Source organism: Microcebus murinus, chromosome 11 (genome assembly GCF_040939455.1).
Source record: "Microcebus murinus isolate Inina chromosome 11, M.murinus_Inina_mat1.0, whole genome shotgun sequence".
Lineage (NCBI taxonomy): Eukaryota > Metazoa > Chordata > Mammalia > Primates > Cheirogaleidae > Microcebus > Microcebus murinus.
In genome coordinates, this window is record NC_134114.1 from 23931632 (window position 1) to 23944445 (window position 12814).

At 39.1% G+C, this 12814-nt stretch overlaps 1 protein-coding gene across 9 annotated transcripts in view; it reads right to left on the bottom strand.

The window, feature by feature from the left end:
- Positions 1-12814, bottom strand: part of DROSHA (drosha ribonuclease III) — a 113998-nt gene that overhangs the window by 11471 nt on the left and 89713 nt on the right. For all 9 annotated transcript variants that reach the window (XM_076007952.1, XM_076007950.1, XM_076007953.1 and 6 more), the window contains 3 exons: positions 12133-12177; positions 10110-10267; positions 9004-9109 (listed from right to left, as the gene is read on the bottom strand). In XM_076007952.1, coding sequence (XP_075864067.1) covers positions 9004-9109; positions 10110-10267; positions 12133-12177 — 309 coding nt within the window. The remainder of the gene's footprint in view (positions 1-9003; positions 9110-10109; positions 10268-12132; positions 12178-12814) is intronic.

Below are 12814 nucleotides of genomic sequence, written 5' to 3' on the forward strand. Positions count from 1 at the left end.
TTTAAGACAAGCCCTGACAGGTCTTAAAACAGCAGGGTGGCCAGTAGAAAGTGAAATCTGTAAGTTCTTGCCAAAATCCGAGTGCCTGAACCAAAAGTCAGTGGGGGAGAAGGAAGCTATAAATCACCCATATTTTCGTAGTCAGTTTAAATTTAGAAGATGAGTTGAAAAGAGATAAGACCTTGCTCTTTACCTAGACAAGAAAGTCTGAATGGCAGTTCTTTAAATGACAACTTTCATCCTTGTCCTTTGCTGAACTCTATTTCATAATGACTCATGTTATTTGCCAAAGAATGAGATCCAGGGGGGATCAGCAAGGAAGAAAACCTTCTGAAGTTATGGCAGCGCAGTAGACCAGCAGTAGAAGCAGATTACATGCCAGGCCTGCATTGACAGCTAAAGATCCGAGAGGATCAATGTCCTGTTGCTGTCCTTGGAAACTGACAGCCTCCTGAGAGGCCACATTCAGACTGGCCACTGAAATACACTGTGGTGGCTGCAGTGCTTACACAGAGACCACAGGTACACACTGGCCCAGGAAGGCCTCCTGGACAGCTAACTCTTGAGGAAAGAAAGGCATTTCAGGGCCTCATCAACCTGGATAATTATCATCAACCTTATGATAATCGCAGAATCATAAGGTGCTTCTGAGACACTGGTGTCCAGGCTTCTTCCCAAAACCAAGGAATCAAAATTTCTGGAGATGTAACTTGGACATGTGCTTTTTGAAAAAATTCACGTAAGTAGATTCTGATGAACATAGAATCAGAACTTAAAAAGACTGAGTCAGCCAGGGAGAGAAAGGTGGGAAAGGGCTTTCCAGGAGAGGAGAGAACAGCTGGCAAATGCAAGGCCATGGCACAGCAAGGTAACAGTGGGGTGGACCTGGAGGAGAAATCAGAGCCTAGTGAGGGAGAGCTGATGCAGGCAAGGCTGGCAGGTGAAGTGTAGACTTTCCTATAGGAGATGAGGAATCCCAAAAGGTGTCAAGTGGGAGCAGTGGAGAGGTAATTTTTTTTTTTTTTTTTTTGGAGACAGGGTCTTGCTCTGTTGCCTGGGCTAAATTGCCTGGGCTAAAGTGCATAGCTCATCATAGCTCACTGTAATCTCAAACTCCTGGACTCAAGCAATCCTCCTGCCTCAGCCTCAAAGTACCTGGGAATACAGGAACCTGCCACTACATCCCAGCTAATTTTTCTATTTTTTGTAGAGACAGAGTCTCACTATGTTGTTCAGACTGGTCTCAAACTCCTAGCCTAAAATGATCCTCCTGCCTTACCTCCCAAATTGCTGGTATTACAGGCGTGAGCCACTCACACCTGGCCGAGGTAATTTTTTTATTTTGGAAAGATCATTTTGGTGGAAGGATTTAAATGGGGCAAGACATTAAGTTGGAAATGTCTTGTTGCCATCAACAGATGTTGATGTTATAAAAGTACTATTTTACAAAGAGGAAATATCTATTTTTATTTTTTAGTAGAAATCCAGAAAACCTGCATTAAGCACCCAATTGAGCCTGAGACAGTTATCAAACTATTTTGCAAAAACTGCTTTGTGTCAGATATAGTAGTAAAAAGGCAAAAGATTTGGCACTGAGCTGCCTGGGTTCAAATTGTGGCTCCAGCACGTCCTAGCTAAGTGAGTTTGTATAAATTATTAAATCTCTTGAGCCTCAGTTTCTTCATCCATAAAATGGAGAGAGAAGTACCTCCCTCACAGGGTTGTTATGAGAACTAGAATGAATAATATATAATCTAATTACTGTGACTGGTATATAATAAAGACACCAGAAATGTTAGCTGCTGTTGTTATCCACAATAGCAATATCATTATAAGGTAAGATAAGCTTACTCTCCAGTTACAGGGAAAGGGCTCAAGAAAATTCTAGGAATTCCTCTGGATTTATATTCAGTGCAAATTGTTCCAAATACCTATCTACTCACTGTCTTCAAAGCTCTCCATTTCACAAGGTGCTAACCTGTCCTTAGCAATTTTTTTAATCTCCCCCCAAAAAGCAAAGTTTAATTTGAAATCACCAGAAACAATGAAAAAGCTATAATTAGGCCTCTCTGTAAACCTGAGAAAAGGATTACTGAATTCCTGATGCAATGTCAGGGACCAACATAAATATCCCAAATCTGAAATTCTGGTTTTGAGAATCCAGGATGTTTTCTATTGCCTCAGCATAGCAGTCTTTCACAATCACTTTAAACTTAAATCTTCATAAGAAAAAGGTTTATTGGTTTAAATCAAACATACACATTGGCATTCTTCCTTTTAACTTCCCTATTCACTCTTGATTCTAAAAAGAAAAACCACACTTGTGGGAAAGAGCTACCAAAGAGGGCCACCTAGTGTAAAATAAGTAGACTGTGATTTATTATTTTGAGGGCTTTAATATAAGAACATGGGGTGAAAGCAGAATACACTATTAAAAGTGACAGTGATGTGCCACACAGGTCTATTATACCAAGAGTGGCAGCCAGATGGTCCCCATTTCCTGTGATAACTAAAGAAAAGGTACACAAATGCTAGCAGGCAGAATACAGGTCAGATACAAAGAGCCAAATTATGTCAGTGACAGAGAAATCCTCAAACAGGAGGCTATGGAAACCTATCTTCTCAAAAAGATCTTTTAGATAAAATACCAGTTTGTCTGAATGATTTATGCTCAGTGCTGTCTGAAGGCAGCAGGGCAGGATTAGATCACTGTGCTCGAGCTTTTTATTGGTAATCCTTGTTCTCTTTCTCTTTATCCCAAATCACTCCTCTAAAAACAAACTTCTACTGGCTAGTGTGTGCCACCATTGGCTACAGTGCCTTGCACACAGTAGGCATGGGGATCAGCAACTATTTTTAGCATACAGTAAAGGCTAAGAGAAGCACTACACAGAGGAAAAACTCCTGCAGCTTAAAATTTGCAAGTGTCACAAGACCGGCATTCTGACCTGAGTAAATGCTTTCTTTGAGATGTTCTCACTACTTACCCCTGACCCTACTGCATAGGTTCATTCTAAAAAACAAAAACTTCAGTGTACCAAACAGAATCTCTTCCTTCTACATCCCAATTCAAACTCAGTTATCCTAGAACAATTCTTTTTTTTTTAACCTTCATCCTCTATGTGATGGTGTTTTTTTGTTTGTTTTATCCTAGAACAATTCTATGACCCTAACATTCCTTCCCAAGTAGGTTTTTTTGAATATCCAATTTATAGAACAGAATGTTTTTCCCCATCAGCATTCAAAACTTGAAAATTATGGTTACATTTGCTCAGTTGTCCTTATTTCCTGTAAAACGAGTGTGCAAGGGAATGGCTCAAAGCAAACTAATGCCTCCCATTGTGAATTACTGTAGCTGTGTGTGCTTTAATCACAATAGTGAATTATTTGCCATCCTCTCCCCAATGCTGTAATAAGTAATCCTCTAGAAATGTTAAGTTTTTAGCTTCTTCCCTTATACAAATAACACCATGCCACTTCTTTCCAGTGCCACTCCCTCTTCCCTCTGAATATGATTTAGCTGTCTGCAAAACTGGCACTCTTTTATTTATTTACCAAATATGTATTAAGAGCCTGCCATATGCCAGGCACTGCTGGGCACACAGTGATGAACAGAAACATGTTCTCCTAGAACTCCTAGTGTAGTGGGGTAGGCAAACTGACTTAAGTGCCAGGAAGGAAAAGAACACAGAATTTTGATGGGGGTGGGGGTCAGGAAGTTCCCCTGAATCCAGAGTCATGCTAGAATTAACATCTAACAGAATAGGACACACTAGGCAGATGGCAGCAAGGGATAGAAGCAAAATGGTTTCCAGTTGGAAGAACAACATATAGAAGGCCTGCGGGCAGGAAGGCACGTAGAGAAACACAAGGCAGGATGGTGCAGAGTGAGAAGAACTTGTGGCTTGAGGCTGGGCAGGAAGGCAAGGCCAGGCCACCCAGGGCCTTGCCTGTTCTTTAGTCACTATCCGAAGAACAATTGAGGAGTGTTAAGCTGGGGTATGACGATCATTCATCCAAAGTACACTTGCTGAATGCTAATATGCCAGGAACTCTCCAAACAGACAAAAACCCTTCCTTTCAGGGGTTTATGCTTTGTTTGGAGAAGACAGATAAGAAACAAGTAAAATATATACGTGCTAAGGAGAAAATGGAGATGAGGTTGCAGGCTGAGGGAGGGGTGCTAGAGATAAGGGAAGGGTGGGCTATTTAAGCAGGGTGGGCTAAAGAAGGCCTCCTTGAAGATGATATTTGAACGGAGACCTGAAGGAGGTGAGGGATTCGGCCATACAGATTACCAGGAGAAGAACACTGCAGCCAGCTGAAAGTCTTTGCAAAGGCCCTGAAACAGGGGCTTGCTTAGTGTCCTGTGGGAACCACATGAGGACAGTGTTAAGAATCTAGTAGACAAAGTCAGAGACAGCAGCAGGGAGCCAGGTCACACAAGGTGGCCATCACAACACTGTCTTTTACCCTTGAGATGAGAAGGTTTGGGAGGTTTTTTTTTTTTTTTTTTTTTTTGGTATATTATGGGGGTACAGATTTTAAGGTTTCAATAAATGCCCATTTCCCCCCCTCCCCCCAAAAGTCTGAGTCTCCATCATGACCATCCCCCAGATGGTGCACATCTCACTCACTATGTATGTATATACCCGCCCCCCTCCCCCCTCCCACCTGCCCAATACCCTATTACTGTAGCACCTATGTGTCCACTTAGGTGCTACTCAGTTAATACCAGTTTGCTGGAGAATATATCTGGTGCTTGTTTTTCCATTCTTGGGATACTTCACTTAGTAGTATGGGTTCCAGCTCTAACCAGGAAAATATAAGGTGTGCTATATCACCATTGTTTCTTAGAGCTGAATAGTACTCCATGGTGTACATATACCACATTTTATTAATCCATTCTTTGATTGGTTTGGGAGGTTTTGTAAGAGAGGGGTTGTAATCTGGCTTCCCTTTAAAAATGATCCCTCTAGACGCTGCGCTGAAGATAGACTAGGGTCAGGGGGTGAACCAGTTGGGAGGGTATGACTATAATTTAGACAACAGTGGCTCAGACCAGGGTGATAACAGTGGAGCTGGTGAGAGTGGTTGGATTCAGAACAAACATAGTGGAAAATCAATGGGATATGCTAATGGCTGGGAGGTATAATATGAGAGAAAGATAAGAGTTAATTAGGATGACTTCAGGATTTTTAACCTCAGCAACTGGTAGAATGGAATGATCCTTACTGATATGGAGAACACTGATAGAGAAGCAGGTTACAGGGTAAAAATCAGTTTGTTTTGGACACATTGGGTTCGAGATGCCTATTAGAAATCCAACTAGGGATTCAAGTATATCTATATATCTGGATATTTGAGGATTTAATAAACATGAGTCTGGAGTTGAAGGGAGAAGTAAAGGCTGAAGACATAAATTAGGAAGTAGTGTACAGATGTATTCAAAGCCATGAGACAGAGAGAATGAGATCACTTATGGATTGGAGGTCAATAGAGAAGAGGTCTGACAACTGAGACCTGGGGCACTCCAATGGTAAGAGGTTGGGGAGATAAAGGAAAACAGCCAAAGTGGATGGAAGATGAATAGCTAGTGTAGTCATGGGAAATTGGCTGTGAAAGGCTACTCTGACTGCCACATGTAAAATGGATTGGAGGGGCCACAAGGTGATATAGGAAGATCAGTGTAGGAAATTGCAAAAATGACTTCACACATGCCTGAGACCTGAGGCCTCTTGAAGGATTTCTGCCTGTAAGACTATCCATCTCTCAGAATACAAAAATACCCACAAGAACAGCAAAGGCAAGTTTTTCAAATAGTAGTATACATCCAGGGGAAATCTGGGGATCCGGGGAGCCCACTCCTCTCATGGGAGGATGCCTCATTGCCTCGTGCTTTGTATGAACACAACCTTAAGATTCCTATCCTTTGCAGCTTAATAAATGTTACTCTTTCCAATTGGGTCTCTTTGTTAATCACATTCTTGTGATGTCTTGATAGCTATGTAGAAATCACTGCAATGATCCAGGTGAGTGAGGCTGATGGGGAGGATGTGGATGATGGAGACAAGGTGGGAAGAATAGGATAAATTCAAGATACTCAAGGAGTAACACTGTCAGGACTTGTGAATAAACTGAAATAGAGAATAGGGAGATAGTATTGACTTGCAACACTGGATGGGTGATGCTACCATTTGATTACTCAGGGAACACTGAATGAAGACCCAAGTGGAAGATTATCAACTCAGTCTTGGAGATGTTGAGATGCTGAGAAAGCAGCTGGGTCAGGAGCTCAGAAAAGAGATGGGACTGAAGAGATCAGTTTGGAAGTCATCTGCCAATAGGGTTAAATTGATTATATACACAGAAAAGACTGCCGGAGATAAATACTAATAAGAAAAGAACATAGCCTAGGATTGAGACTTTTAGATAATGGAATATTTATTAGCTATAGACAGTAAGATGGGCCTACAAAGCCAGCTAAAAACAAGTAGCTAAAGATGCTGGAAGAAACCCAGGAAGGTGCATGATAAAAGTCAATGGCGTTTCAAGGAGGGAAGGAGCAACCATGTCAATGTTGATGAGAGCTGATATCTTTTTAAACACTGTCTTTAACTTATGACAGATCACCTTGGTCTTGACAGCAGATTTGCTGATCCTGTTGATTTCTACAGGAAAATCTTTCTGTGAATGTAGTTCATAAAACCACATATTAATATCATAATTTTTCATTTGTTAACACTATTCTAATAAACTAGTGGAAAACTAATTTTAAGATTGCAAGGCTAATTAACATTTTGGATAAAAGTATACTTCTAGTATTGAAGTGATTTAGGAAAGAACTCAAAGCTAGAATATCTTGCATAGTCCCATGGGCAGGACTCATACCTTTCTGAGTTTTGGTTGCATTATCTTTTTAATGCTGGTGGGTAGTGGGGCGTAGTGTATGGAATGAGAAGATGGGAAACAGGAAACTTGTTGATCAATAACATCCCATCCCCCTAAGATCCTAAAGTTCATAATTAATTCTGCAGGAATACCAGGGGAAATGTGCATATTTAAACCACACATTTTCAACAGTGGCCTCTTATAGGGCCATAAAATGAATTCTAATTCAAGCTATTTGGTTTAGTTCAGCCATTTCTAAGACCAACAGATATTCTGACATTCATGAAGCCTATTCCGTCATGGAGGATGCTGAACATGCAATTTATTGTTTTCCTAATTTAGAGTAAGATACTATACACTAGTTCATTTCTCATAAATGTTCATATTTTCTTAAGCATTTAATATTAACTCAAGAAGGAAACACTTTCTTGTCCATTTAAAAGCAGTCAACTTTAAAGGTAATCAAACTCAATTTAAAATAAAAGTAGCTCTGGCCATGCAGTGGCTCATGCCTGGAATCGTAGCATCCTGGGAGGCCACGGTGGGCAGATTGCTCAAGGTCAGGAGTTTGAGACCAGCCTGAGCAAGAGTGAGACCCTGTCTCTACTAAAAATAGAAAGAAATTAATTGGCCAACTAAAAATATTTAAAGAAAAAATTAGCCAGGCATGGTGGCGCATGCCTGTAGTCCCAGCTACTCGGCAGGCTAAGGCAGAAGGATTGTTTAAGCCCAGGAGTTTGAGGTTGCTGTGAGCTAGGCTGACACCACTGCACTCTAGTCTGGGCAACAAAGAGCGACTCTGTCTCAAAAAAAAAAATAGTAGTTCTGATACCTCAGCACTTATAATGGCACATGGTACACAGTAGGAGCTCAGTAAATATTCACTGACTGAATGAATGCTAGGCTTAGAAATTCCACTGGAAAATTACATCTAAACATAGCCAAATCACCATAGTTTCCCTAGCTCCAATATTTATGTCTCACATAAACTATTTCCAGAGTGCACAGCTACAAAGATAAAATCAAAACATGAATAAAAATTGTAGAGATGCAAAGTATGAAAGACTTGTTATTTTTGTCAACATAATAAAGTCTTCACTAACAAAGTATCTTATGGTGTACACTATTTTTCTTTGCCCAATAAAGTATTTGCTTTCTCAATGCCTAATCCTAAAGGGACTTTTCAAAGGTTACTCCCTGTGCCTTGAGAGATCATCACAACTGGTTTCTAGATATGTTTTGTTCACCATTCCGGGCATATTATTGATTGGTTTCAGAGTAAAAACAGTACACAGCAAATAAAAAAGCTCAAGAAAGTTTCATAAAATGAAACAAAAGTGAGAGAATGGGGACCATCTCACTTTGTTTATAAATCAAACCTGTCTCTGTAACTCCCTTTCAACTCTATCAGGGTCTACCAAACTCAGTTCCTACAGCCTCTCAATCTTCTGATTTTTTAGGCCATGCCCTGTGTCTGCACTCCCAGTGTGTGAAATGCCCTTGCATAGAAATTTCCTCCCACTACCTTCCAGTGGCCAGATCCTAACCATCTTCAAAGGCTCAAACATCATCATATCCATGAAGTCGTCTTTGAACTCCAGAGCTAGAAAAAATCTTATCTTTTCCTAAACTGCACAAAGGCAGCAATTTACCTAGGCTTCTTTATAAGATTTAACATGTTCTACCTTACATTCAGTTATAGTTACTTACTTCTACTGTTTATAGTGTGTATTTATGTGCATATACATACTACATATGTGTACAGTACTTATTTTAGTTATTTATTTATACTTTCATCTCTTCTAAATTTCTAAACTCCTTATGGATAGAATTGGTGTCAAAACATTGACACCTCCATTTGCTTCCTCTATAAGGCCTAGCTCAATGTCATGCACAGAGTAGGTCATTAGTAAACGAAGGAGCATAAAATGAGTTCTCTTCACACGTTTGCTTTGTAAATAATTTGCACAATGGAATAAACAAAGCCATACAATATGCTAACGCCACCAAAAACTAAGTCATCAATTATAGAAATATGTAACTGACCCCTCTAATCTTCACTCCCTGTTATACAGCAATCTTATCAGAGGAAGTGATTTAACACAAACTCACAGTTAAGTGTCCTTCATGATGGTCTGGGAAATGAATGAATAAGTACTCTGTGGCTACCAGTTGCATTATGGAGTCACCCAAGAATTCCATCCTCTGATTGTGGCCTCTGAAACAAGAAACATCAATGTAAAGAAATCAATAAGCATTTGTGAATTAAAAAAAAGAAAAAAACCCAGAATTTTTTAAAAGATATGATTTAGAAAGGCAATGTGTTCATCCTATTTTAAAGTACAAAATAAATACAATTCCCTAAGGCTTCTCAACTGAGAAAAGATCTGAGTTAGTATCAGTTGGGTTTCAAAGAAGAGTAAAGTGAATACTATCTAAGGATTAAACAATTGCTAAAATAAAGACTGCTAAACATTGCCTGGTCAGAAGATAAGGAGTATCAGTTGAAAAATAAAGTATAATATAGACAACAATCTTAAAACAAAGCAAAAGGGCCAAGAATTTTCTTTGTTAAATCTATTGAAATATATACTCCATTATTCCAGATTTTTAAAAAACCTATGATAAGAATCTTTAATCTTTACAGTTTAAAGAGAGTTGGGAATATTTGATATGGAAGAGGGGACCAAAAATATAACAAAAAACAACCCCAAAGAAATAAATTTTGCTTATTTTCTTAATTATTTCACTAGCTCATCTTCAAATCATTCACCTAGAACAGGGGTCAGTCAGAGAGCTAAATCCAGCCCACAGCCTGCACCTATGAATAAAGTTTTACTGGAACACAGCCATGCTCAAATGTCTCCTATGGCTGCTTTTATGTTACTATGGCAGAGTTGAATGACTGCACACAGACCATGTGGCCTACAAAGTCTAAAGTAAGTAATAGATGTTCCAACACGGAAAAAGTTTTTACTAACTTCACATTTCTCTTAAACTTCACAGAGAAACATGGCACATGACAATGGGACCAAAAATACTGAATTGGAGCATATATCCTGGTCCACACTGGCATCTGGCTGCTTGTCCATTTCACAATGTGACTTTCCCAGAAATATGTTTGAAATCCCAATTCCTTTGAAGGACAGACACCAAAGGTTTGAGATTGCCTCATCTAAACGGTCATGTTGAGACTACACGAGTAGTCTCTAACTCACAGGGTCAGATGGTTAAATCCCACAGTTCTCAATGTGAATGCCCTTGCTAGAAGTCGAACGTGAGTAAAAATGACTCCAATTGCTTCTTCAAACTCAGTAAGTTTCTGTAGAACTGGAGAAGTTTCAATAAGTTGTCGATCAGTATTTGGCTCTTGTAGCTACAGGAAATCAGAAATAAATAAAAATCATATGTAGTTTTTGGTTACAAGAGTAATGATCAATTCTAAAATGGTGTTTTGTAAAACTCCTTCTCCCATGGGCAGAAATTCCGAAATGCCAATAAAACATGGAAGCTTCTTTTTCATCTCTTAGAATGGTAAACAAACCTAATATTTAAAGAAGGCTCAAATAATATTTTCCAATCTTCTATCAAATTTCAAGGCCAAGTACTGTATACAGATAGTTCAAAATCCTGAGTAGTATACCAACTCTCCAAGGAAGATGCAAGCTGAAGAACAGCTGGTAGAGAATATATATATCTAGTAAAGCAATGGTTCTCAAACTTAAGCATTCATAAGAACACTTGCAGGGCTTGTTAAATGCAGATGGCTGAGCCCTATCCCCAAAGTTACTGATTTTATATGTCTGGAGTAAGAACTAAGAGTTTGCCTTCCTAAAAAGTTCCCAGGTGATGCAAATGCATCAGTCTGGGACTGCCCTTTGAGAACCACTGTATTAAAGTAATTTGACTATTGTGTCTTCTAGGAACCAAGGTATTTTGGCAATGAGCATCATTAAAACCGATTTCAGCTCACGGCAAAGATTATTATACCACAAGACATGTGGTACTCCATGTAACAATGAGCCTTTAACAACTAGCAGAGAGTAAATATGAAAAGTGTAATTAAAATGAACATTTCCAACTAGTTTGGATACTCTAATATTAATAAGATATTTTTAAAGTACTCCGAATTAATGTCATTTATTGCTGTAAAGCTTCTCGCGAGAATTCAACCATTAGTGATTACTCTCACATTTATTTATACATATATACATGTATCAAAATATGCATATATAAGTATATGCACGCATATTGACATATATACATATATCCCAAAGTAAAATTAAAAAAAAAAAAAAAATCCGGCCAGGCGAGGTGGCTCATGCCTGTAATCCTAGCACTCTGGGAGGCCGAGGAGGGCGGATTGTTCGAGGTCAGGAGTTCGAAACCAGCCTGAGCAAGAGTGGGACCCTGTCTCTACTATAAATAGAAACAAATTAATTGGCCAACTAATATATATACACAAAAAATTAGCCAGGCATGGTGGCGCATGCCTGTAGTCCCAGCTACTTGGGAGGCTGAGGCAGCAGGATTGCTTGAGCCCAGGAGTTTGAGGTTGCTGTGAGCTAGGCTGATGCCACGTCACTCACTCTAGCCTGGGCAACAAAACGAGACTCTGTCTCAAAAAAAAAAAAAAAATCAAAGAATAGTAAGAATTTAAACCAACTGGGAAAAGGGTGTCACCACACTTATAGCTTCTAAATTCCAAAATCTTGAGTAAAAAGCCATCATGCTATACTAAATTTTTAATTGACAATAAATTTTATGCAATCAGAGTTTAACTCTCAATGCAATCTGGAACAGCTCTCAATTCCTAAGATCCAAATTAGGTTACAATTTAGCAATGTTAATTTAGCATTTGTTCTACTTTTTTTAATATGCTCAGATTCACTTCCATATTATTTTCTCTACAACAGCAGGTGTGCAGATATTCTGGAGTCAACATATGCTTTGACTATCACCTTTTAATGGGGGAGAGGCACACATAACTACACAGCAGCTCTTCCTGACTGGTTGAGGAAAGACAACTTCCAATGTTCCCCCTACCTCCTCCCAGACCACACAACTGGGTTCATTTTATTATTTGTTCCAAAGTTTTCCAGCTCTGACACCCCAGCTTAAAGGTGTAAGGTCACTGAAGGGAATCAAAGGATAAAAGCGAGAAGGGGAAAAAAGGCAAACAAAAGTAACATGAATAGCTGGAGTTACAAAGCTCACTGCAGACAGGAAGGTCATACTTACTTGGAGTGGGTGGAGAGGATAATTGAGCCAGACTTCGCGCAGGTCCTGGAAAATGGAGTGATGCCTTTAATGCTCAAGAGAGCCATTTAACATACTCTAGAGTACTAAATAAAATGTCATTATTTGAAATACTGAACTATTTCAGATGCTGACTCCACTTATTGCAAATTCAATAGTGCTAGCAAACTAATTTTTTTAAAAGTGTATTCACCACTGAAACTGCCTGTAATGACTCTAATTAGCCTATTAAGCTGGGGAGGAAAAAAGCCACCCCTAGCCCCAGAAGTCAAAGACACCTTTTAAAACTAAGTTACACATTTGCTTAACCTAATACACTGGATTAAGCTGCTCTTCAATCATAATTTTTTGCTTACCATTCCCCAGAAATGTGCACCAGCTGTGCCTTTTGTAATTAAAACTCATTTCAAATGTCCTTTATTTTAGGCACTAATTCATTATCAGCTGTTTTAAGATGGAGTGGGAAAAAATCCCATATCTTGTTCACAAGCTCCTACATTTATGAGACCACACTTTTACTGCTGGTCAATACAACTGTTGACTTGAACTACTGGAATGAATGAATTTTATGGAAAACCCTAGCACATTATTTTATCCACTGAGTTAAATCTAGAGGCATTTATAATTAGAACTTTCTCAGAATTAAAGTGTTTTTCCTTCAGTT